This window comes from Panulirus ornatus, chromosome 11 (genome assembly GCF_036320965.1).
Source record: "Panulirus ornatus isolate Po-2019 chromosome 11, ASM3632096v1, whole genome shotgun sequence".
Lineage (NCBI taxonomy): Eukaryota > Metazoa > Arthropoda > Malacostraca > Decapoda > Palinuridae > Panulirus > Panulirus ornatus.
Genome location: NC_092234.1, coordinates 52,919,165 through 52,942,588, shown reverse-complemented (window position 1 = coordinate 52,942,588; position 23,424 = coordinate 52,919,165). Strand labels below are relative to the sequence as shown.

At 39.7% G+C, this 23,424-nt stretch overlaps 2 protein-coding genes across 7 annotated transcripts in view; one reads left to right on the top strand and one right to left on the bottom strand.

Annotated features, from left to right (window-relative positions):
- The window catches only part of Cwc25 (CWC25 spliceosome associated protein homolog), a 630,779-nt gene extending 615,803 nt beyond the window's left edge, over positions 1 to 14,976 (top strand). Inside the window, exon 9 of the mRNA XM_071667054.1 lies at positions 12,209 to 14,976. The gene's annotated coding sequence lies outside the window, so the exon portion shown is untranslated. The remainder of the gene's footprint in view (positions 1 to 12,208) is intronic.
- The window catches only part of Arfip (ADP ribosylation factor interacting protein arfaptin), a 128,831-nt gene that overhangs the window by 61,335 nt on the left and 44,072 nt on the right, over positions 1 to 23,424 (bottom strand). For all 6 annotated transcript variants that reach the window (XM_071667058.1, XM_071667060.1, XM_071667057.1 and 3 more), the window contains exons 4-7: positions 20,074 to 20,219; positions 14,740 to 14,915; positions 1,792 to 1,966; positions 1,036 to 1,184 (exon numbers count right to left, since the gene is read on the bottom strand). In XM_071667058.1, the coding sequence (XP_071523159.1) occupies positions 1,036 to 1,184; positions 1,792 to 1,966; positions 14,740 to 14,915; positions 20,074 to 20,219 (646 nt within the window). The remainder of the gene's footprint in view (positions 1 to 1,035; positions 1,185 to 1,791; positions 1,967 to 14,739; positions 14,916 to 20,073; positions 20,220 to 23,424) is intronic.

Below are 23,424 nucleotides of genomic sequence, written 5' to 3'. Positions count from 1 at the left end.
ATGCAGACTGAAACACAACTCAATGATTCCTATAACTTAGTACAATACCTGTCTCACTATACAGGCAAAGGAGTGAAAGCAGTGAGGCTTAAATACCTTATTGCCAAAAAGCCAGAGGAAAATACACAAAACTGAGTCAAGAAGCAGGCCAAAGCACCTGAGCCATTTACAGAGGTGGGATGCTCCAACTGCCCAGCTGGTACCTATGTCATCAACACAAGCAGCTTTCTAAATACTTACTGTAGCCGTCACAAAACCTAAGAAATCTCTTATCACTCGGTATATACAAATTTGATTAATTCACCTTTAATAGATAATGTTTATCAGATGAACAAGTAAATAATAAAATATTTGCTCATTAAAACCAAAAGGCATCCAATAAATAAAGAAACTTCTTAGTCATTAAACCAAAGCCATCAATAAAATAAAGAAGAAATCCCTTAGTCGTCTTGGGCTCTTTTAAAAACTGTGAATATCAATGAAAAATAAAAGTAATAAAACCTCTACCAGCTTACACTTTTGAAGTTCCACCTATTTAAAGGGCAGTGTGATGCAGCAAGTGACGTATGACATCTGTAACCTGAGAAACTTGGTTCAACCCCCACTGTTCAAGCAGCAGAGAGAGTATCAAATCTTGGTATGCACAAAGCTAATTACCCCAGTTACACAGACACAGACAATATACTGTGTTCCATTCTTGCCCATTGGCATTCTACTTTACTTAGCTTGGTGTAAATAATCTATCTTGTGTCCCAACAATAATCTATAGAGTGACAAATACAGTATCATAACTTTCCTTTACAATTAAATCCTGCATATATATTATCATAACCTCTGAAAGGAAGTTTGAATAGCTCTTAGGGTAAAGCAAAACGACTAAGGAATCCCCAAAAGTATCCCAACAATTCATACCAATACAATCATGAATGAAATGCAAAGCAAACAGTGCACAATCTGAAAGAATGCGAAGTAAAAGGAATGCCCTAAAGAATGCAGTGAGCAGTTAAGCAGTAAGATACAGCAAGGATAACTCACTGCTCCAACCACGATGGAGGTGCTGTGTTAGGGCTGCGCAATTTGATGTTGAACTGCTTGAGGGTGGCTTCAAGAGCAGTTTGGTTGCCACTAAAGTATGCAGATACAGCATTGTGGAACAAGAGTAACTGCTTATGCATTACTTTCACCTGTAGAAAAATAATAGCTAATTAGTATAAAATAACAAAAGTAGAATACATTTGACACTATATATTTTGGACATCAAAACAAATTATATACTTTAATAATCACTTCCTAAATGGTCTTCAGCATACCTACTGAAATTAATCATATGAATACGTGAAAACAGCACTCTTCTACAAAATAAAATGCTGCAAATATTTACTGTATATCATTTTCTTGGCAAGTTAAGCATGGTACCTTCCTTCTAGATGAAAGACTACAATGATGAGAAAAAACTGTCTCAAAAAGTGCCAGGTCCTAGTTATTAAGAAAGACATCATGAGAGGGTAGAGTTCCAAACCTTCTAAGTGTTGGGAAAAAAGTTATCAAAGCAACCCATCCTTAAGTTGACCCCAGTTATAAATTTCTTGTATCCAATGTCCATAAATAATCTTTTACTTGGTCCTAAAAGGCTGTCTTGCAATCATTAATTCATGCTTTATACTTCCATTTTTTCCATTTGCTTATACCCTCTCAAATTTTCAGTTACTGGACCACATTCTATAAGTATTCAATCATATTCATGATAAATCACAGAAATGGTACTAACCTGCACTTATCTTAACATCATACCTTATTTTCATCCAAGAATTTAAGTTTAATGGCTACGTCTGCTCTAAGCCTATCATAGTGAGCCTTATGTCCATTGAAATTCCGCTGGGCTTCTTCTAGCTTAATGGAGCTCACTTCAGAACGTGGTTGTTGTGTAAGCATCTCCAAGTCACTCCGGTAGGCATCATACTCAACCCTGCAGACAAAAAGTGTAAAAGTCTAGCAATGACTGTAAGAGATTTAAAAAGAAATAAGCTAGGGAACACTTTAATGATCTACCAGTCATGAAGTGGGACTACCCAAAAGATAGAAGTTCAAACTATATTACAAAGTGATGATCAACTTAACTCAAGTGACTGTCTACTGAGTATTAGCTAGTTGTGAACTAAGCACAGAAACTTTAACTATCATTCTGACAGTTGTCACTAGCATCACTGTTTCAGACATTTTACCCACATAAATAATTCTGAAACATCTAGAAGGAAGCAAAAAATGAAATGGGTGAGAAAGCAGTGTACCTTCCAGTATTCACAGTCCTCTAACAATCAACATCATTCATACGTCTGGCAAAAAGCAGGTTGTAAAGAGTTCCTTTATAAAACAGAAAAGCACTAATCTTACCAAATGATAATGGCTACAGCCTATAGTTTGCTATCTCCATGCATCACTTAAAAAATTAGACAAGCAATATATACAGATGCTCCTCGACTTACAATGAGGTTACATTCCAATAAACCCATCATAAGTTGAATATTGTAAGCCAAAAGTACATTCAATATGTACATTCAATACCGTACATCTAACCTCCCCAGTATCATAGCTTAGCCTAGCATACCTTAAACATTCTCAGAACACTTACATTAGCCTATGGTTGGAGAAAATCATCTAAAAACAAAGCCTATTTTGTAATAAAGTATTGAATATCGCACCACCATGAAGTCGTTAATCATAAGTCAAACCATCATACATCGGGAAGCATCTGTATATGCAGAAAACCTCAGGAAAATGAAACACGATAAGCTCCAAGTGCTACATCTAGTATATCAACTATGTCTTCGTATATCAACTACTATGTCTTCTATCTCATTCTTGTATCTCCCCTGATGATATCTATTTATTATACTTGATCGCTGTTTTCCACATCAATGAGGTAGCATCAGGAAACAGGTGGCCCATCCACTCATATACATATTTATACACATAAACACCCATACACACGCATATACATACATATACATTTTTATTTTTTTTTTTATTATACTTTGTCGCTGTCTCCCGCGTTTGCGAGGCAGCGCAAGGAAACAGACAAAAGAAATGGCCCAACCCCCCCCCATACACATGTATATACATACGTCCACACACACAAATATACATACCTACACAGCTTTCCATGGTTTACCCCAGACGCTTCACATGCCTTGATTCAATCCACTGACAGCACGTCAACCCCGGTATACCACATCGCTCCAATTCACTCTATTCCTTGCCCTCCTTTCACCCTCCTGCATGTTCAGGCCCCGATCACACAAAATCTTTTTCACTCCATCTTTCCACCTCCAATTTGGTCTCCCTCTTCTCCTCGTTCCCTCCACCTCCGACACATATATCCTCTTGGTCAATCTTTCCTCACTCATTCTCTCCATGTGCCCAAACCACTTCAAAACACCCTCTTCTGCTCTCTCAACCACGCTCTTTTTATTTCCACACATCTCTCTTACCCTTACGTTACTCACTCGATCAAACCACCTCACACCACACATTGTCCTCAAACATCTCATTTCCAGCACATCCATCCTCCTGCGCACAACTCTATCCATAGCCCACGCCTCGCAACCATACAACATTGTTGGAACCACTATTCCTTCAAACATACCCATTTTTGCTTTCCGAGATAATGTTCTCGACTTCCACACATTCTTCAAGGCCCCCAGAATTTTCGCCCCCTCCCCCACCCTATGATCCACTTCCGCTTCCATGGTTCCATCCGCTGCCAGATCCACTGCCAGATATCTAAAACACTTCACTTCCTCCAGTTTTTCTCCATTCAAACTCACCTCCCAATTGACTTGACCCTCAACCCTACTGTACCTAATAACCTTGCTCTTATTCACATTTACTCTTAACTTTCTTCTTCCACACACTTTACCAAACTCAGTCACCAGCTTCTGCAGTTTCTCACATGAATCAGCCACCAGCGCTGTATCATCAGCGAACAACAACTGACTCACTTCCCAAGCTCTCTCATCCCCAACAGACTTCATACTTGCCCCTCTTTCCAAAACTCTTGCATTTACCTCCCTAACAACCCCATCCATAAACAAATTAAACAACCATGGAGACATCACACACCCCTGCCGCAAACCTACATTCACTGAGAACCAATCACTTTCCTCTCTTCCTACACGTACACATGCCTTACATCCTCGATAAAAACTTTTCACTGCTTCTAACAACTTTCCTCCCACACCATATATTCTTAATACCTTCCACAGAGCATCTCTATCAACTCTATCATATGCCTTCTCCAGATCCATAAATGCTACATACAAATCCATTTGCTTTTCTAAGTATTTCTCACATACATTCTTCAAAGCAAACACCTGATCCACACATCCTCTACCACTTCTGAAACCACACTGCTCTTCCCCAATCTGATGCTCTGTACATGCCTTCACCCTCTCAATCAATACCCTCCCATATAATTTACCAGGAATACTCAACAAACTTATACCTCTGTAATTTGAGCACTCACTCTTATCCCCTTTGCCTTTGTACAATGGCACTATGCACGCATTCCGCCAATCCTCAGGCACCTCACCATGAGTCATACATACATTAAATAACCTTACCAACCAGTCAACAATACAGTCACCCCCTTTTTTAATAAATTCCACTGCAATACCATCCAAACCTGCTGCCTTGCCGGCTTTCATCTTCCGCAAAGCTTTCACTACCTCTTCTCTGTTTACCAAATCATTTTCCCTAACCCTCTCACTTTGCACACCACCTCGACCAAAACACCCTATATCTGCCACTCTATCATCAAACACATTCAACAAACCTTCAAAATACTCACTCCATCTCCTTCTCACATCACCACTACTTGTTATCACCTCCCCATTTGCGCCCTTCACTGAAGTTCCCATTTGCTCCCTTGTCTTACGCACTTTATTTACCTCCTTCCAGAACATCTTTTTATTCTCCCTAAAATTTAATGATACTCTCTCACCCCAACTCTCATTTGCCCTTTTTTTTACCTCTTGCACCTTTCTCTTGACCTCCTGTCTCTTTCTTTTATACATCTCCCACTCAATTGCATTTTTTCCCTGCAAAAATTGTCCAAATGCCTCTCTCTTCTCTTTCACTAATACTCTTACTTCTTCATCCCACCACTCACTACCCTTTCTAATCAACCCACCTCCCACTCTTCTCATGCCACAAGCATCTTTTGCGCAATCCATCACTGATTCCCTAAATACATCCCATTCCTCCCCCACTCCCCTTACTTCCATTGTTCTCACCTTTTTCCATTCTGTACTCAGTCTCTCCTGGTACTTCCTCACACAGGTCTCCTTCCCAAGCTCACTTACTCTCACCACCCTCTTCACCCCAACATTCACTCTTCTTTTCTGAAAACCCATACAAATCTTCACCTTAGCCTCCACAAGATAATGATCAGACATCCCTCCAGTTGCACCTCTCAGCACATTAACATCCAAAAGTCTCTCTTTCGCACGCCTGTCAATTAACACGTAATCCAATAACGCTCTCTGGCCATCTCTCCTACTTACATAAGTATACTTATGTATATCTCGCTTTTTAAACCAGGTATTCCCAATCATCAGTCCTTTTTCAGCACATAAATCTACAAGCTCTTCACCATTTCCATTTACAACACTGAACACCCCATGTATACCAATTATACATATACATATCAACATTTAAAAATATACATACATTTACATACACATACACAGACATATACATGTATGGAGTGAACTGGAATGATGTATACTGGGGTCAACATGCTGATCCAAGGCATGTAAGTTGTTTGGGGTAAACAATGGAAAGGTCTGTGGGGCTTGGATGGGGATAGGGAGCTGTGGTTTCTATGTATTACACATGACAGCTAGAGACTGAGTGTGAACGAATGTGGCCTTTTTGTCTTTTCCTGGCACTATCTCACTGAAGCAGGGGGTAGTGATGCTGTTTCCTGTGGAGCAGGAATGGAATTATCCTTCCATCTCCAATTTGGTCTCCCTGTTCTCCTTGTTCCCTCCACTTCTGACATATACATATCTCTGTCAACCTTTCCTCACTCATTCACTCCACATGTCCACACCATTTTAAAACACCCTCGTCTGTCGTCTCTAAAAACTTTCAATTATGACACCCCTCTTACCCTTTCACAGAGCTGCCAACCCTGTCAAATAAAAAAGTAACATGGCAAAAATAATGAATTTTTAGTTAAAAAAGGAATTTTGCAAGACAAAACTTACAACCATATGTAATACAGGCTGCACTTTCAATACAGGAAATTGTGATGTCCAGTGCTCAAGCTGGTATCTCTATTTGTTTATCTACATGTAGACAATCCACAAATTTTCACTTTAAAACCAACAAAGTATCAAGTCAATGGCGTTTCATTTACAGTCCTCGAACTAAGTCAACAGAGGTTCAAACATCTGTTTGCCTATATATATTCAGTCCTTGCTAGAATGCTTTTTGATATAAGCTGTGGTTACCTATTTGCAATTCTCCACAAGCCTTTCACTGAACTTCACTCAATGACAACTGTTTTTTTAGCACAGCTATACACTTTCTATGCAAGGAAATCTGACAATGTTTGAGTGCCTAGACTTGGGCATAATTCAGTGGAGTGTTTTCTTACCAGACTGAAAATTCTCTCATCTTCAGCAGTGCTTTAAGCAACTGACAGGAAAGCAAACATGATTCTGGGAATATGTACATACTTTTCCTTATAAGAAGATATGTCTCTTAGTTGTGAAATGATCACCCACAACACATCAGCTCTTTGAAGATATACACCTTCAAGCTGAACTACCTGGTGGGGAGCAAATTCAAGTCCAAGCTCATCTATCTGCTCTTCCATGAAGTGGAATTTCTTCACAAAGTAGAGCACTGATGCAAACTTTGCATCCTTTCTCTTCCTTGGATCAGCAACAATTGCATTCTGAATCAGCTCATTCTTCAAGGTGAACTTCTTGAGCACGTAATCACTTTCACAAACAAAGTATTTCCTGAGTGATGTGAAGAATTCTTCCTTGTTTTGATGAGAATGCTTTACATCATTCTCCAAGATGAGATCCTCATTTGGTCGTTAATTGTTTTTTCCCTATAACTGCACTGTTCAGGTGATGGATAACTTGTAGTCACTGGGGGCTTGACAAAGCAGAGCAGAATGATCTGTCAATGCTAGAAAATCTTAGTAAATTAAATTTTACTACTATGAAGAACAGCAATAGATGGAAGGGAACTAGTAACTTCTTATCCACTTCTATACATAATTTTATGCAACTTTTTGAAGCCTCAGGAGGGCCTGACCTAGGAGTAGGACTAGCCTGGTTTTTTTTTTTTTTTTTTTTTTTATACTTTGTCGCTGTCTCCCGCGTTTGCGAGGTAGCGCAAGGAAACAGACGAAAGAAATGGCCCAACCCCCCCCCCATACACATGTACATACACACGTCCACACACGCAAATATACATACCTACACAGCTTTCCATGGTTTACCCCAGACGCTTCACATGCCTTGCTTCAATCCACTGACAGCACGTCAACCCCTGTATACCACATGACTCCAATTCACTCTATTTCTTGCCCTCCTTTCACCCTCCTGCATGTTCAGGCCCCGATCACACAAAATCTTTTTCACTCCATCTTTCCACCTCCAATTTGGTCTCCCTCTTCTCCTCGTTCCCTCCACCTCCGACACATATATCCTCTTGGTCAATCTCTCCTCACTCATTCTCTCCATGTGCCCAAACCATTTCAAAACACCCTCTTCTGCTCTCTCAACCACGCTCTTTTTATTTCCACACATCTCTCTTACCCTTACGTTACTTACTCGATCAAACCACCTCACACCACACATTGTCCTCAAACATCTCATTTCCAGCACATCCATCCTCCTGCGCACATCTCTATCCATAGCCCACGCCTCGCAACCATACAGCATTGTTGGAACCACTATTCCCTCAAACATACCCATTTTTGCTTTCCGAGATAATGTTCTCGACTTCCACACATTTTTCAAGGCTCCCAAAATTTTCGCCCCCTCCCCCACCCTATGATCCACTTCCGCTTCCATGGTTCCATCCGCTGACAGATCCACTCCCAGATATCTAAAACACTTCACTTCCTCCAGTTTTTCTCCATTCAAACTCACCTCCCAATTGACTTGACCCTCACCCCTACTGTACCTAATAACCTTGCTCTTATTCACATTTACTCTCAACTTTCTTCTTCCACACACTTTACCAAACTCAGTCACCAGCTTCTGCAGTTTCTCACATGAATCAGCCACCAGCGCTGTATCATCAGCGAACAACAATTGACTCACTTCCCAAGCTCTCTCATCCCCAACAGACTTCATACTTGCCCCTCTTTCCAGGACTCTTGCATTTACCTCCCTTACAACCCCATCCATAAACAAATTAAACAACCATGGAGACATCACACACCCCTGCCGCAAACCTACATTCACTGAGAACCAATCACTTTCCTCTCTTCCTACACGTACACATGCCTTACATCCTCGATAAAAACTTTTCACTGCTTCTAACAACTTGCCTCCCACGCCATATATTCTTAATACCTTCCACAGAGCATCTCTATCAACTCTATCATATGCCTTCTCCAGATCCATAAATGCTACATACAAATCCATTTGCTTTTCTAAGTATTTCTCACATACATTCTTCAAAGCAAACACCTGATCCACACATCCTCTACCACTTCTGAAACCGCACTGCTCTTCCCCAATCTGATGCTCTGTACATGCCTTCACCCTCTCAATCAATACCCTCCCATATAATTTACCAGGAATACTCAACAAACTTATACCTCTGTAATTTGAGCACTCACTCTTATCCCCTTTGCCTTTGTACAATGGCACTATGCACGCATTCCGCCAATCCTCAGGCACCTCACCATGAGTCATACATACATTAAATAACCTTACCAACCAGTCAACAATACAGTCACCCCCTTTCTTAATAAATTCCACTGCAATACCATCCAAACCTGCTGCCTTGCCGGCTTTCATCTTCCGCAAAGCTTTTACTACCTCTTCTCTGTTTACCAAATCATTTTCCCTAACCCTCTCACTTTGCACACCACCTCGACCAAAACACCCTATATCTGCCACTCTGTCATCAGACACATTCAACAAACCTTCAAAATACTCATTCCATCTCCTTCTCACATCACCGCTACTTGTTATCACCTCCCCATTTACGCCCTTCACTGAAGTTCCCATTTGCTCCCTTGTCTTACGCACCCTATTTACCTCCTTCCAGAACATCTTTTTATTCTCCCTAAAATTTACTGATAGTCTCTCACCCCAACTCTCATTTGCCCTTTTTTTCACCTCTTGCACCTTTCTCTTGACCTCCTGTCTCTTTCTTTTATACTTCTCCCACTCAATTGCATTTTTTCCCTGCAAAAATCGTCCAAATGCCTCTCTCTTCTCTTTCACTAATACTCTTACTTCTTCATCCCACCACTCACTACCCTTTCTAAACAGCCCACCTCCCACTCTTCTCATGCCACAAGCATCTTTTGCGCAATCCATCACTGATTCCCTAAATACATCCCATTCCTCCCCGACTCCCCTTACTTCCATTGTTCTCACCTTTTTCCATTCTGTACACAGTCTCTCCTGGTACTTCCCCACACAGGTCTCCTTCCCAAGCTCACTTACTCTCACCACCTTCTTCACCCCAACATTCACTCCTCTTTTCTGAAAACCCATACTAATCTTCACCTTAGCCTCCACAAGATAATGATCAGACATCCCTCCAGTTGCACCTCTCAGCACATTAACATCCAAAAGTCTCTCTTTCGCACGCCTGTCAATTAACACGTAATCCAATAACGCTCTCTGGCCATCTCTCCTACTTACATAAGTATACTTATGTATATCTCGCTTTTTAAACCAGGTATTCCCAATCATCAGTCCTTTTTCAGCACATAAATCTACAAGCTCTTCACCATTTCCATTTACAACACTGAACACCCCATGCATACCAATTATTCCCTCAACTGCCACATTACTCACCTTTGCATTCAAATCACCCATCACTATAACCCGGTCTCGTGCATCAAAACCGCTAACACACTCATTTAGCTGCTCCCAAAACACTTGCCTCTCATGATCTTTCTTCTCATGCCCAGGTGCATATGCACCAATAATCACCCACCTCTCTCCATCAACTTTCAATTTTACCCATATTAATCGAGAATTTACTTTCTTACATTCTATCACATACTCCCACAACTCCTGTTTCAGGAGTATTGCTACTCCTTCCCTTGCTCTTATCCTCTCACTAACCCCTGACTTCACTCCCCAGACATTTCCAAACCACTCTTCCCCTTTACCCTTGAGCTTCGTTTCACTCAGAGCCAAAACATCCAGGTTCCTTTCCTCAAACATACTACCTATCTCTCCTTTTTTCACATCTTGGTTACATCCACACACATTTAGGCACCCCACTCTGAGCCTTCGAGGAGGATGATCACTCCCCGCGTGACTCCTTCTTCTGTTTCCCATTTTAGAAAGTTAATACAAGGAGGGGAGGATTTCCGGCCCCCCGCTCCCGTCTCCTCTAGCCTGGTTACACAAGCTAAAGATATGATAAGACGATAAGACCAATTGTGCAGCAATTTGTGCGGTCATTTCTGCAAAATGTTTGGAAATTGACCAATGTCCGACTTATTTTGTACACTGCATTAGCACTTGTGTGCGCAGTGAGAACCTACACTATATTTTGAACACTGCACTCCCGTGAACTTCCTATACATTACATACACAATACATGAACATACGACCAGAATTAAAAAAAAATGCATTTTACTAAGAAAAACGGTACTGCTGTATTTATCTAAAAAAGTAACAAATATGGCAAAAACATAATGGTTGGCTGCTATGCCTTCATTACTTATTCAGTCAAACCCCCTCACACCAAATATTGTCCTCAAATATTTCATTTCCAACACATCCACCCTCCTCTGCACAACGCTATCTATAGCCCAAGCCTCACAACCATATGATATTGTTGGGACTACTATTCCTTCAAACATACCCATTTTTGCCCTCCAAGATAACATTCTCTCTTTCCACATGTTCTTTGGTGCTCCCAGAACCTTCGCCCCCTCTCCTACACTATGATTCATTTCCGCTTCCATGGGTTCATTCGCTGCCAAGTCCACTCCCAGATAACTAAAACACTTCACTTCCTCCAATTTTTCTCCATTCACACTTATATCCCATCTAACTTGTCCCTCAAGCCTACCGAACCTAATAACCTTGCTTTTATTCACATTCACCCTCAAGTTCCTCCTTTCACACATACTTCCAACCTCAGTCACCAACTTCTACAGTTTCTCACTCAAAACAGTCATCAGTGCTACATCATCAGCAAATAACAACTGACTCACTGACTTATTCCATTTCCCCTTGAGTTTTGTTTCACTCAGAGCCAGAACACCCTGGTTTCTTTCCTCAAACATACTACCATTGCTTAAGCAGTTAGTCACTTATCTTGGATACATCCAGACACATTTAGATACTCCAGCCTAAGCCTTTGAGATGACTCCCCACTTGGCTCCTCCTTCTATTCCATTTTTTTGAAGCTGATACACATGATGGGGGGGTTTCCAGCCCCCTTACTCCCGCCCCTTCTAGTGTCCACAAAAAACCCTGTTCACCCCTATATATTTTCAAAGGCAATGCACTGCTATGGGTTATTGTGAGTGTACACATACAACACCCTCAGGGTGAAATCATCATACTCCTGGTCACCTAGACTAACATTTTTAATGAAGTGAGCACCAGCAACCCACTTCAGTGTGTCTCAGGCTATCTTTAGGGAATGATGTTCTTTCTTTACTCCTGGCTGCTATTTCATTTGGGGAATTTTTCTTTTGGGCACTGTATTTCTTCCACCTGTTCTTTACGATGGTTGGATATTACATTTCTAAGAAAGAAAAAGCACAAATTCTTGCCTGGAAGCAAGAAAATGTAGGTATACATGAGACATCTAGGTGCATTAGATGCTCATAACACATAGGCAGCTATTTGCCAGTGCTCATGGCCTCCCTGACATCAACATCCCACCAACAAAACCTATTCCTGGTCACCCTAGGAAGATTTCCATATTTACAGATAAACTAAAATGAAACAACCCTATATTTCAGCTGCTGAAATGAAGGCTATTCAAATCTTCTAGGAAACTTCTCAAAAAACTCAGTCAATATCATATGCAAAAGGACCTTCACATTCCCTCCCACAAGCTAGCTGCCAAACCCCTGCTGATGGATATGAAATGGAAACAACACACATTTCCAAAGAAATATAAGGACAAAAGTGAGCAACAGTGAGGTAAGGTGATGTTTTCTATCAAAAGTTCCTTTAAGTGTGCAATAAAAGGGAGAGAAGAGTGAGCAGGCTGAAGGGTGCCTGCTCATATGACCAGCTTCACAGTGAAGACAGTGAAACACCCAGATATTTTGATGATCTGAGGTTGCTTTAGTGGTAAGGTGCTAGAGGACCATCTCCTTCCTTTTTATGAAGCTCAAAGGTATGATCTCTTAATGCAAAAGAATACTCCATGCCATAAGGCTAGAAAGGTATTGAACTGGTTATCAGAGAAAAACATTCAACTGCTGGAATGGCCTGGAAACTTCCAAGACCTTAACCCCAATCAAGAACTACTGGAACCAGATGAGTCCAGCTTGCTTCCTGTAACAACTCAACAGTGCCTTGCCTCATTCAGGAGGTCAAGACTCATGGGCCCAAAATATAGGCCAAGAATACTTCTGGAATTTTGCCAAATTCATGCCCAAACATCCGCAGATGGTAGTGACAAATTACTAAAATGTAAGTGTGACATCACCTTTGGAAATATACAGAGGCAAACAAAGTTTCAGCAGACACTGTACTTACTTTCTACCTCAGGGGGTCTCTTCTATCTTTATGAGGCTCCTGTAGCATTCTAAGAGCTGGTCACATAACCGTAGGTAATAAGTATAGTGATGTGTGATGTTGAGTGTGTCACTGTGCAGAGAGCATAGGGCATAGGGCAACCCAGAAGTAAGTGCTCTATTTGTAGTGTTGTAGTGATAGCAGATACCCACAGCATAGATGGAAGAGAGTGTAACTAATTTTTAGGGAGTAGAGCTTCTGATGGTTTATGTCTGGTGGGCTGGACAAACATTTAAGACTGTGCTGGGGTGTAAGATGTTCAGTGGTTGTTGGGTTATCTTGGTATGTATGTGTTTAGACAATGTTTTGTTTGTAGGATAAGGGAATATCTGAGAGGAGAGGTTACCAAAGTGTGAAGCACAGTGTGGTTTGTGTCGGAAGGGTATAGTGCTGCTGCATAGAATTGAGTGCTGGGCATGTTAAGCTGGGACTATATTGGGAGGATATTTGTTTCGTTGAGAAGATGCTGGGCATTTCTGGTCATTTTGCAACCAGTGATTGTCTACAATGCACTGTTTGGTTTGGTTTGTAGCTTTGTTATATTTGCTTTTGGTCTGAAATGCTTTAGGATTGGTTTATGTTTGGCAGGTTTCCAAATATTACAGATTTTGTTGTATAGCCAGGAGTGGCTGAAGATATCTGTAAGTACTTCGACAGCAAATGGGCCAAAGTTTTTGTGTGGAAGAATGTTATATTATCATGGCCTGTACCATGAGAGTTCCTTATGATTCTAATTTCACTGCTTGTATCAGTGGGAATTAAGGATGGATGAGTGGTTGTTTCAGGAGGGGGGGGGGGAGTTTTGTTTAAATTCTTCATGACTTTCCTGTTTATGTGTGAGGCTGGTTTGCAGCTGATTTTTGAGTGGTGTTCCTTGAATATGTTTAGATGTTCTTTGGGAGAAGGTATTCATTGGAATGTGTGAGAAGTGCTTCATGAGTGGAAGCTGGATTGGTGCAATAAGAGTGGTTCTTCTTTAATATGTGCCACAGTTGGTTGCTCTGGGTCTTGTGGTAGTTCATTGTTTTCAAGAAGGAATACTAGTTTTCAGTGTGGTTTTCAGTCTTGGTTAATGATGATGCTATTTACAGTATGGATTCCCTCTCTGATTTCTGTTGATGGTGAGTGATTCTGTAAGACCTAGTTTCTTCACTTGTGGGAAGAAGTTTAGATTACATTTCTTTCTATGCTCTTGTAGTATGTGCTTTTGCTAGTTTGGTTGGAGATGATGATGAAAAGTGAGACTGCATGATCTACAGATGGGAAACCACCTATAGTGAAATTCTAGAGCTTTGTGTCCATGTACTGTGAGAAGGCTGGCCAAAATGTTTTCCTGTTGTTTGTGTAAGTATTTCAGGCGGTTGGGTTTGCCAAATGGAGTATTATCTGGACGGGCATGTGGTCAGAAGACAGTTCATGTATAGTGCTCCAGTTGGTCCTTGTATGTATTACTGGTGAGCAGAACATGATCCCTGGAGAGGTCAAGTGCTGTAGGAGGTGGTTGGGAGCGTTTGTTTCAAAGGATAAGGATTTTAAGAGGTTACACTTAGTTTATGGGTAGTTCACCTCAGCAATCATGGATGTGAATGTCAAAGCAAGTGGAATGGTGGGCATAAAAACTCAGCACATTTAAAGGGGAGTGGATAGATACCAAGGAAAAATTTATGCTCATCATATCTAGAAGTTTCACACTGCTTGATAATTCATAAATGTCTTCCATAGGAAAAAGTCATGCTTATCATACCTTGAAGCTTCATACTGCTTGACAGTTAATAAAGTGTCTTCCATTGTCTTGTTACATAATGTGTTAACTGATGACACAAAAAAATTCAGTGCACCAAGAAGAGTCTCTCCATTTTTAGTAAGGGTCCTTTGAGTTTCTGCATTGTAAATAAACTCCTCCTGAAGTTCTGGTGATTTCTGTAAAAAAAAAAAACACAAAGGCTACAATTAGGAAGAAATAATAAAGTTCTTGATTCACACATTTCTCTTCTAATATCCCTGTGATCCTTAAGATGTGTACAAAATTGCACCTCAATCAGTCCATTAAAAATCATTTCTGAATGCGGTGTTTCAATAGTTATACAATATTATTTGCTGTAATCCCATTTTTTCTTGGGAACTCCAAGCTAGTATCTTTCCCTCTATAACATAAAAAATCATTCCTCATACAATACATATTTTCAAGTTCAATGATTTTTATTCTACATATATGTTATCTAGTTCCCAAGTCAGCTAGGTATTGCTAGGAACACACAAAGAAAATGACATTCAGTCACATCCAACATCTAGCTAATATTAATAATGCACCAAAATTGGAGAACCCTATCCACAACAGGCCCTTTCTTGGTCTCCCCAACGTTTTCCTATAAACAACATTACTCCAATTTACTTTATCCCTTGCAAGCCTCACACTCTCCTGCAAGTTCAGGTCTCAAGCCTTCAAAGCATCTTTCACTCTATCTTTCCAACTCCTTAGTGTCCCCCTTTTTCTTGTTCCATGTACTTCTGACGTGAGCATCCTCTTAGCCACCTCACTCCATGAGTCCAGACCATTTCAGCAAACAATCTTCATTTCTCTCATGCATACTCTTTCTACCACACCTCTCTCTTATCCTATCATTTCCTATTCAATCAACCCTCCTCACCACAAAATGTCCTCAAACATTTCATTTCCAGTACAATCACCCTATCCTTTACATTTCTCTGTAAGGCCTGTACCTCATCCATAGAGCACTAACAGGACCACTATACCATCAAACATACCTATCCATACCCTTAAAGACAGTGACTTTTCCACACATCCCTCAATGCATCTAAGACCTTTGCCTCCCTCACACACCCTATGGCTCACTTCATTTCCATGGTTCCAATCACTGTCATATCCACTCCCAGGTATCTAAAACACTCCACATCCTCTAAGTTCTCTCTATTCAAAGTCACACTCCAAATAACCTCACTTTTCACTGCTAATCTTAATAACCTTGCTTTTATTCACAAATTCTCTCGACTTTAAAGAAATCATATGTAATTCATGTCCCTGAGGACTGGCAGAATGTATGTACAATATCAGTGTTCAAAGGCAGAGGGAACATATGCGAATGTTCAAATTATACAGATACAAATTTGTTTAGTATACCTAGAAAGTTGTATGGAAAAGTGATGTTGGGGAGGGTAGTGGCCTGCAGGAGTCTTAAACTTGGGAGGAACAATGTGCTTTTAGGAGAGGTACAAGACATGTGAATCAGTTATTTGCTTTCTGTGGAGCTTAAGTAGCATTAATAGATCTGGAAAAAAGTGTAGATAAGGATGATGAGGATGGCTTGTGGAAGGCATTACAAATATATGATGTGGGAGAAAAGCAATGAGTAACAAGAGAGAGGGGTGAGTGGTTCCAGATGAAGGTGACAAGGGTGTGTGATGTCACCATGACTGAATGGGATGGTGAGGGAGACAAATGCAAAGGTTTTGGAAACAAGGGCAGGTCTGCAGGCTGCTGGGGGTGGAGGGGCCTGGGAGATGAGTTGGTAGCTGTTTGCTGATGATGCAGCTCTAGCCTAAGACTCAAGTGAGAAAGTGCAAAAACTGATGCATGAGGGTGTCTGGGTATGTTTGGTAATACAGGAGTTCCAACTGTATTGCTTGGATGAGAAGCACAGACCTAGATCAAAAATTATAGAAGAGGGTGTGCTTGGAAATGAAATGCTTAAGGACAAAATGTGGTGAGCAGAGAGTTGATCGAGTCAGAAATGATTGGGTACGAAAGGCATGGTAATAAGATGACTATGGTTGAGACAACAAAATAGGGTATGCTGCGGTGGTTTAGACATATGTAGAGGATGAGTGAGAAGATGATAACTCAAAAAGTATTCATGTCAGAAAGGATAATGATAAAGGGGAGAATGAAATGATAATGGAAAGATGGTGTGGTAGATGCTTTGAGAAATCAGGGCCTGAACATACAGGAGGGTCTAAGCTGTACATAAGACAGAGCAGATATGAACAACGTGCTTTACTGGGGGCAAAGTGCTGTTAATGGGCTGAACCAGGGCATAGGAAGCAATAAGAGATCTATGGAAAGATCTGTGGGGCTTGGCGGTGGATATAGGGCATTATACGCAGCTGCAAGAGAAGGAAACAAATGAAACCCTTCTTTATCTCTTCCTAGCCCTACCTCACTACCCAGGAAACGGTGAATAAGTATGATGAAATAGAACTTTCCAATTAACCCTCATACATTTATCTTGAGAAGTGCTGAGGGTGTGTACTTATGTCTTCTAATTACCTATCGATGTGTAAACAGGTTGATGTTTTCTAAAACATGAATATACCCCATAAGTCACCTGTCATTCCAATTAGCTTACAGGAAAATCCTCAAACCATTCAGTTACCCACAAGTCACCAAAGTGGGAAATCATAAGTGCACTCCAGGAAAGTGCAAAAACATAAGCCTGTCTAAAATTCCTTCCCACATCTGAAAAGTCCACTGTTTTCTTGAGGCATAAATATGTAAGTTACCTAGAACTCTAATTAGTGCACATAAAAATAATTAATTAGTTACCCACAGATCATCATGGGGGAACATATTCATTACCTCTAAGAAGGCCCCAATCTGCTAAAACAAAGAGCTTAAGATGTCTACCACTGCACTTGGTTTAAAATGGCTGTGACTATCATAAGGCTTCTAATATTCTTTTGAAAAATAATCTTTTTATTTCATTTCCCAACTCCAGGGATATGCTTGTTAGGAAAAATTGAGAAAGTGTTCAAATCTACATAATATAGGGCATTCTATAAAGCTAATTAAGCCACTCACCAAAGCAGTCTAATCCCCATCCAGTAAACACATCAAGCTGCCAACCACAAAATTAAAAGGATGGAGTTCTATCGAGTGCTGTCCACTCTATACTTAGCAGTTTCATTACCAAATTATGCTCATTTCGTCAGTCTACATCTTCTCCATGCTGTCACCAATGAACTCCAGGTGATTTGATATTCATCTATACCATTTTTTCCTGTATCATTCATGTGTGCCCTTCTATCTACCACTACCTCCTCACACTTCCATGTTTTTCCCTTTCATTATCATTATCACTATCCTTCTTTACACATATATATGTAAAAAAAAAAAAAAATTCATATGCAAACATATATGGAAAAAATATACCACCATCCAAGTGTCATGCAAAATCCACACAAGCTCACAACCTATAGCCTTCTAAGCACTACTAACTCTTCTTCCTTACGTGGCTTTACCCTAAACATTCACCATCCTACTGCCATGCTCCTATCATGGCTCCCAGTTCTTTCCAGTTCAAACAGATACTGTATTACAATAAGACTTACAGTTTTAAAAAACTACATTACAAAGACAAAAAACTACATTATGTACTCCCAACTTTATTTCACATCACTCACCCTACTCTAAAGTAGGCTCCATTCCAAAGGCTCTCCATAGCATTAAAAGTCTTCTGTAGACATTCCTGCATCAAAACTTCCAAAATCCATTTATATTCAATCTATCCATGAACTACAAAGTTTTCCTGTATTAACGAATGTGGCATCTAAAGTATTTTTCAAAACTTGCAATGCAAAAATCTACTATAAACACCTTATTCCCTATCATGCTTAAAAATTGGGACCTTATACCCTTTTTTACCCTAATCCTCTTTTTCACAGTCATAGACTTTGGTAATCTTGCTTACATTATAATAAGGTAACAATCTTGTAAATCACACAAAGAAAACTTATTCTTCTGTAAGTACTCCTGTCATTTATATGGCTGAATACATATAAATAAAAAAGGAAGCACAACTGAATAATGTCCATAATACAGTGTGATTTTTTTATACCTGTTCACTGTTTCCCACATAAGTGAGGCAGCATCAAGAACAGACTAAGAAAGGCCACATTCACTCATATCCATTCTCTGTGTAATGTGCAATGAACTAAAACCACAGCCCCCTATCCACAACCAGACCCCATAGACCTTTCCATAGTTCCCACTGCTGCTTCACATGCCCTGGTTCAGTCCACTGATAGCACATTGACTGTTGTAAACCACATTGTACCAATTCACTCTATTCCTTGCATGCCTTTTACCATCCTCCATATTCAGGTACTTCTCACTCAAAATCAAAATTTGGTCTCCACATTCTTTTGTCCTATCCACTTCTGACACAAGTAGCTTCTTTGTCAACCTTTCCTCACTCATTCTCTCCAAATGTCCAAACCATTCAAAAACACTCTCTTCAGCTTTCTCAACCACATTTTTTTTATTACCACAACTCACTCTTACCCTTTTATTACTTACCTGATCACATCACCTCACACCACTTTAGCATACCACACATCAGGTCAGTATGTGCAAAAAAATAAGCAGACATTCTATGAGTGATCCAATGCCCATAAAGAAAAATAACAATACCCAAAAGAAAAATAATGATAAAGATAACTGACAAACAGGAACCTTCTACAGATTTTCATTTCCTTTACTAAAACACAACAAAATAAAATCTTCCTTCACCTAACTATCAATAACATAACCACTATGCTAAGTTGCCATACACTTTTTGTGGTCAATGAATTGCTCCTTCAATTCTTATAATAAACACCTCATGTAGAGTTTCTTTTCTATTATAAGGTTCTGTTCTTTTTTATATATTTCTCTAACTCTTCACATTTCTAATGCTGCCAAACCAACACACATTCTTACAAAACGTTATTCACCATCAATGTGTATGAAATAAGAGGAGGGTTTGAAACCAATTTCAAGAGAATGAAACAACACCTCTATGTCCTTCCTTTTAATCACGAGCTGTCAGATGCATCAGCCCTAACCCCTTCAACCTCTCACTCAGCACTGAAATATTCTAGCAAAAATGTTTTGTAATACCTTGTCAGCATCTCTTAATTTTGCATGCCACAAAGGTATTTATAATACTTTGTCAGTATCTTATCTTACTTTTGTCCTGCTGTGTAATGGTTAATTTAACCTTAACAACATCCAAATGTTTTTAGACCAGCACAATCAAAGCCATAAGAAAGTCTACCAGTAAAAGAAAATAGAATCTTTTACCTGTGCTAGATCTGCAAAGGCATCACCAAGCTGCTGTTGTGTCTGAACAACATGATAAAAATGTGAAGACAAAGCTCTCGCTAATCGTAAAATCTGAGAGTATTTCCGTTGTGTGTCTCGGAGAGATTCAATTTGTGCTTCTAACTCTGAAAAGAAAGAAAACGTAAGTTCTGAAAATCTTAAAAATCTTTTCTCTCTGATGAAGTGTTCTGTTAGTATGAAATATGTTCCCTGGGAATATACATGTCAGGACTCTTTCTACCCTCATGATTTAGTGAAGAGGGACCAGCCTTTGGTCACCCTTCACGAACTACTCAAAGGTATTTGTAGCAGTTCACTCAGGATACAGGTCTATCCTCAGCTAATCAGCAATCACCAACTAGCTGATATCATCAACCCATCTCCTATCAGTTCCTCAGAGCTCACAATTCACAGACTCCAGGTAACAACCCAAGGCAGTCACAAGAGGTACAATGAAAAGATTTTATAGAAAAGGAGGGTAAAGTAGGGCAGAGTAAGAAATCCAGAGATAAAAGGGTTTTCAGTTTTCAAAACCTTTATTTCTCTCCTCTCCAGTCTGTCCCACAAACATGAGAGCATATCTGCATGAAGGAGGAGGGTTAGAGAAAAACTTTCATATAAGATTACTCCCAATGCAAAAAAAATACCTTAATAGCATGTTGGAGGAACAATGTAATCTGACTGACCTGATCAAGGAATCCCCAGAGCCACAATGGGTAAATCCACAACATCTAAACTAAGTAATGTTTGACAACGGTGGATGACGGATACCAATTTTTCTCCTCCTAAATTTCCTTCAATGAAGAACTTCCAAGGAAGGCCAAGATAAAAGCATCTCCTCACACTGCATGCTCTGGTGTAAAGCTCAAGATGAGCCAATAATGAAAATCTAAATCCCAAGAGGGGTTTGAAGGAAGGTGTGAAAATAAAAGGTTCCCTCAGCAATCTTGATAAATCCAATAGGTTTCTATGAGAATAATAAGGATATGAGGCATGATGCTTTCTTGAGGAACACTTTAAGAGTGGACAAAAAAAGGTTATTTCAAACCAAATAACATCAATTTTGGCCTTTTTTTTTTTTTTTTGTTAATGTACACCCATCAAGAGAATGTCCATATGACACGATCTTACACTTGGATATAAAGGTGATATTCTTTAACTCCTTTCCCTGAGCCCAAGACTATAAGGACAATAGTTTATGAGAGAAAATGTGGAGGTCTTAAATTGTCAGGAGACTACAAAGTTGTAAAAGATCTACAACTTTTGAAAGCTCCCACTTGGACTAGAGAAGCAAATCTTAAATCAGCCTAACAGACAAAGAAAGGGGTTCCTAAGGGGCACTCTCAAGAAACAATAGTGTTACTAGTTCAGTTCTTATCATGATAAAGGCTAGGGAAGAACAGTAAAGAATAAGTCACTACCAAGAAATCAGACTCTTCAAGAATAACCAATATATTTCATACCTATCTACACTAATGGGAGTAGAAGGGTGAAGTTATGCAAACAGTCATATGCTGGCATACTCCAAAACTCTGCTTATAGGTTTGAGGAAAGCATACATGTACATTACAAAATCCAGGATATGAGGTTTAGGCCTTGTAAGGAAGAGGTGGTAAAAGAAAAAAGTATAAAACATGGTACATGGCAAAGTTGAAAAGCACCTAAGGTGGCTGTTCCACTTGGGAGCTATCAGCATTACTAAACCCCATAAGTCATTTAGTTAAGGAGAAACTTTTCCAGAACAACTTCAGAAAAAGATAAATCTAGTTCATATAATCTAAGCCAAGGACAGAGCATCTGTTTCAACTCTCTCTGTCTAAAACTGGAGAAAACAAGTCAAAAGTAACAATGGTTCTGACTGCAAAGGGATCCACTTCAGGTGCCACTCCCAAAGAGAGGAAACCAACTGAAAAATTTCCTTCCCAACTGACATATCAGTTGAGATAGTGTTCGATCTCAATATAGCATCAGCCCAAACACAGCATACTCCGCATACTCCCAGGAGACAAGAAGCTTTGAGAAACTGTCATTCAGGGAATCTTTCCAATAACTGAAAACACCCTGGGAGATGAAAAAAAAAATCCATGGAACCAATATCTCATTAACCCCTTCCCTTATCAGTTTTTTTCACTGTCCAAAAATCATCAATTTTTTAAACAGTTTTGAAAAGTAAACAGACAGAAAAGCACACAAAATGCGAAGTTTGAAGTGCTAATTTTCTAAAGATATTACATAAACAAATGTTTATGCTGCAAGTCCATTTCATCTCACCGAATACAAAAATAACTGTAAAAGAAAATGTAACAATATGAACTTTCAATTTAAGAAAACATTAGAAATAACTGAGAAAGAAATTACAGCCTTTTGAAAAAATATATAAATCTTTATCATTTCACAAATTTTGATAGGGTACCACTTATTACTTCCATCATCACATGATGCTGCCATCAACCTTTGCTCTACATACCTGGTTGTCCCCTCAACTATCATGTCAATAAGTTCATTACTGTACCAAGGAAACTTTAGACATGCTGCTATATATTCTGATGTTTATCATTTGTATAACTAAAGGTGTTATTGCCAGCAAAAGCAAATGGTTGGGCAAGCATCATAAGAAGAAAAGATAACTTTACTTTGGTCAACCCCATAGCATCTGGTGGACTATCAGAGTTGGAGTTAACACAATCTTGAAGTATTATATTTACTGTGTATCTGTATATTCCTCACTGTCATATTCAATATTATCCAACCTACTGAGTGAAAAAATAGTGGAAAGGTAGAAATAAAACAGACACTTGCAACTCCTCCAAGAGATGCTTTGCTCGCTGGACTACATGGGCAAGCTTTTCTCCTCATTATTTGAGGTCATATCTTCATCAAAGGGGATAAGAGTGAGTGCTCAAATTACAGAGGTATAAGTTTGTTGAGTATTCCTGGTAAATCATATGGGAGGGTATTGATTGAGAGGGTGAAGGCATGTACAGAGCATCAGATTGGGAAAGAGCAGTGTGGTTTCAGAAGTGGTAGAGGATGTGTGGATCAGGTGTTTGCTTTGAAGAATGTATGTGAGAAATACTTAGAAAAGCAAATGGATTTGTATGTAGCATTTATGGATCTGGAGAAGGCATATGATAGAGTTGATGGAGATGCTCTGTGGAAGGTATTAAGAATATATGGTGTGGGAGGCAAGTTGTTAGAAGCAGTGAAAAGTTTTTATCGAGGATGTAAGGCATGTGTACGTGTAGGAAGAGAGGAAAGTGATTGGTTCTCAGTGAATGTAGGTTTGCGGCAGGGGTGTGTGATGTCTCCATGGTTGTTTAATTTGTTTAT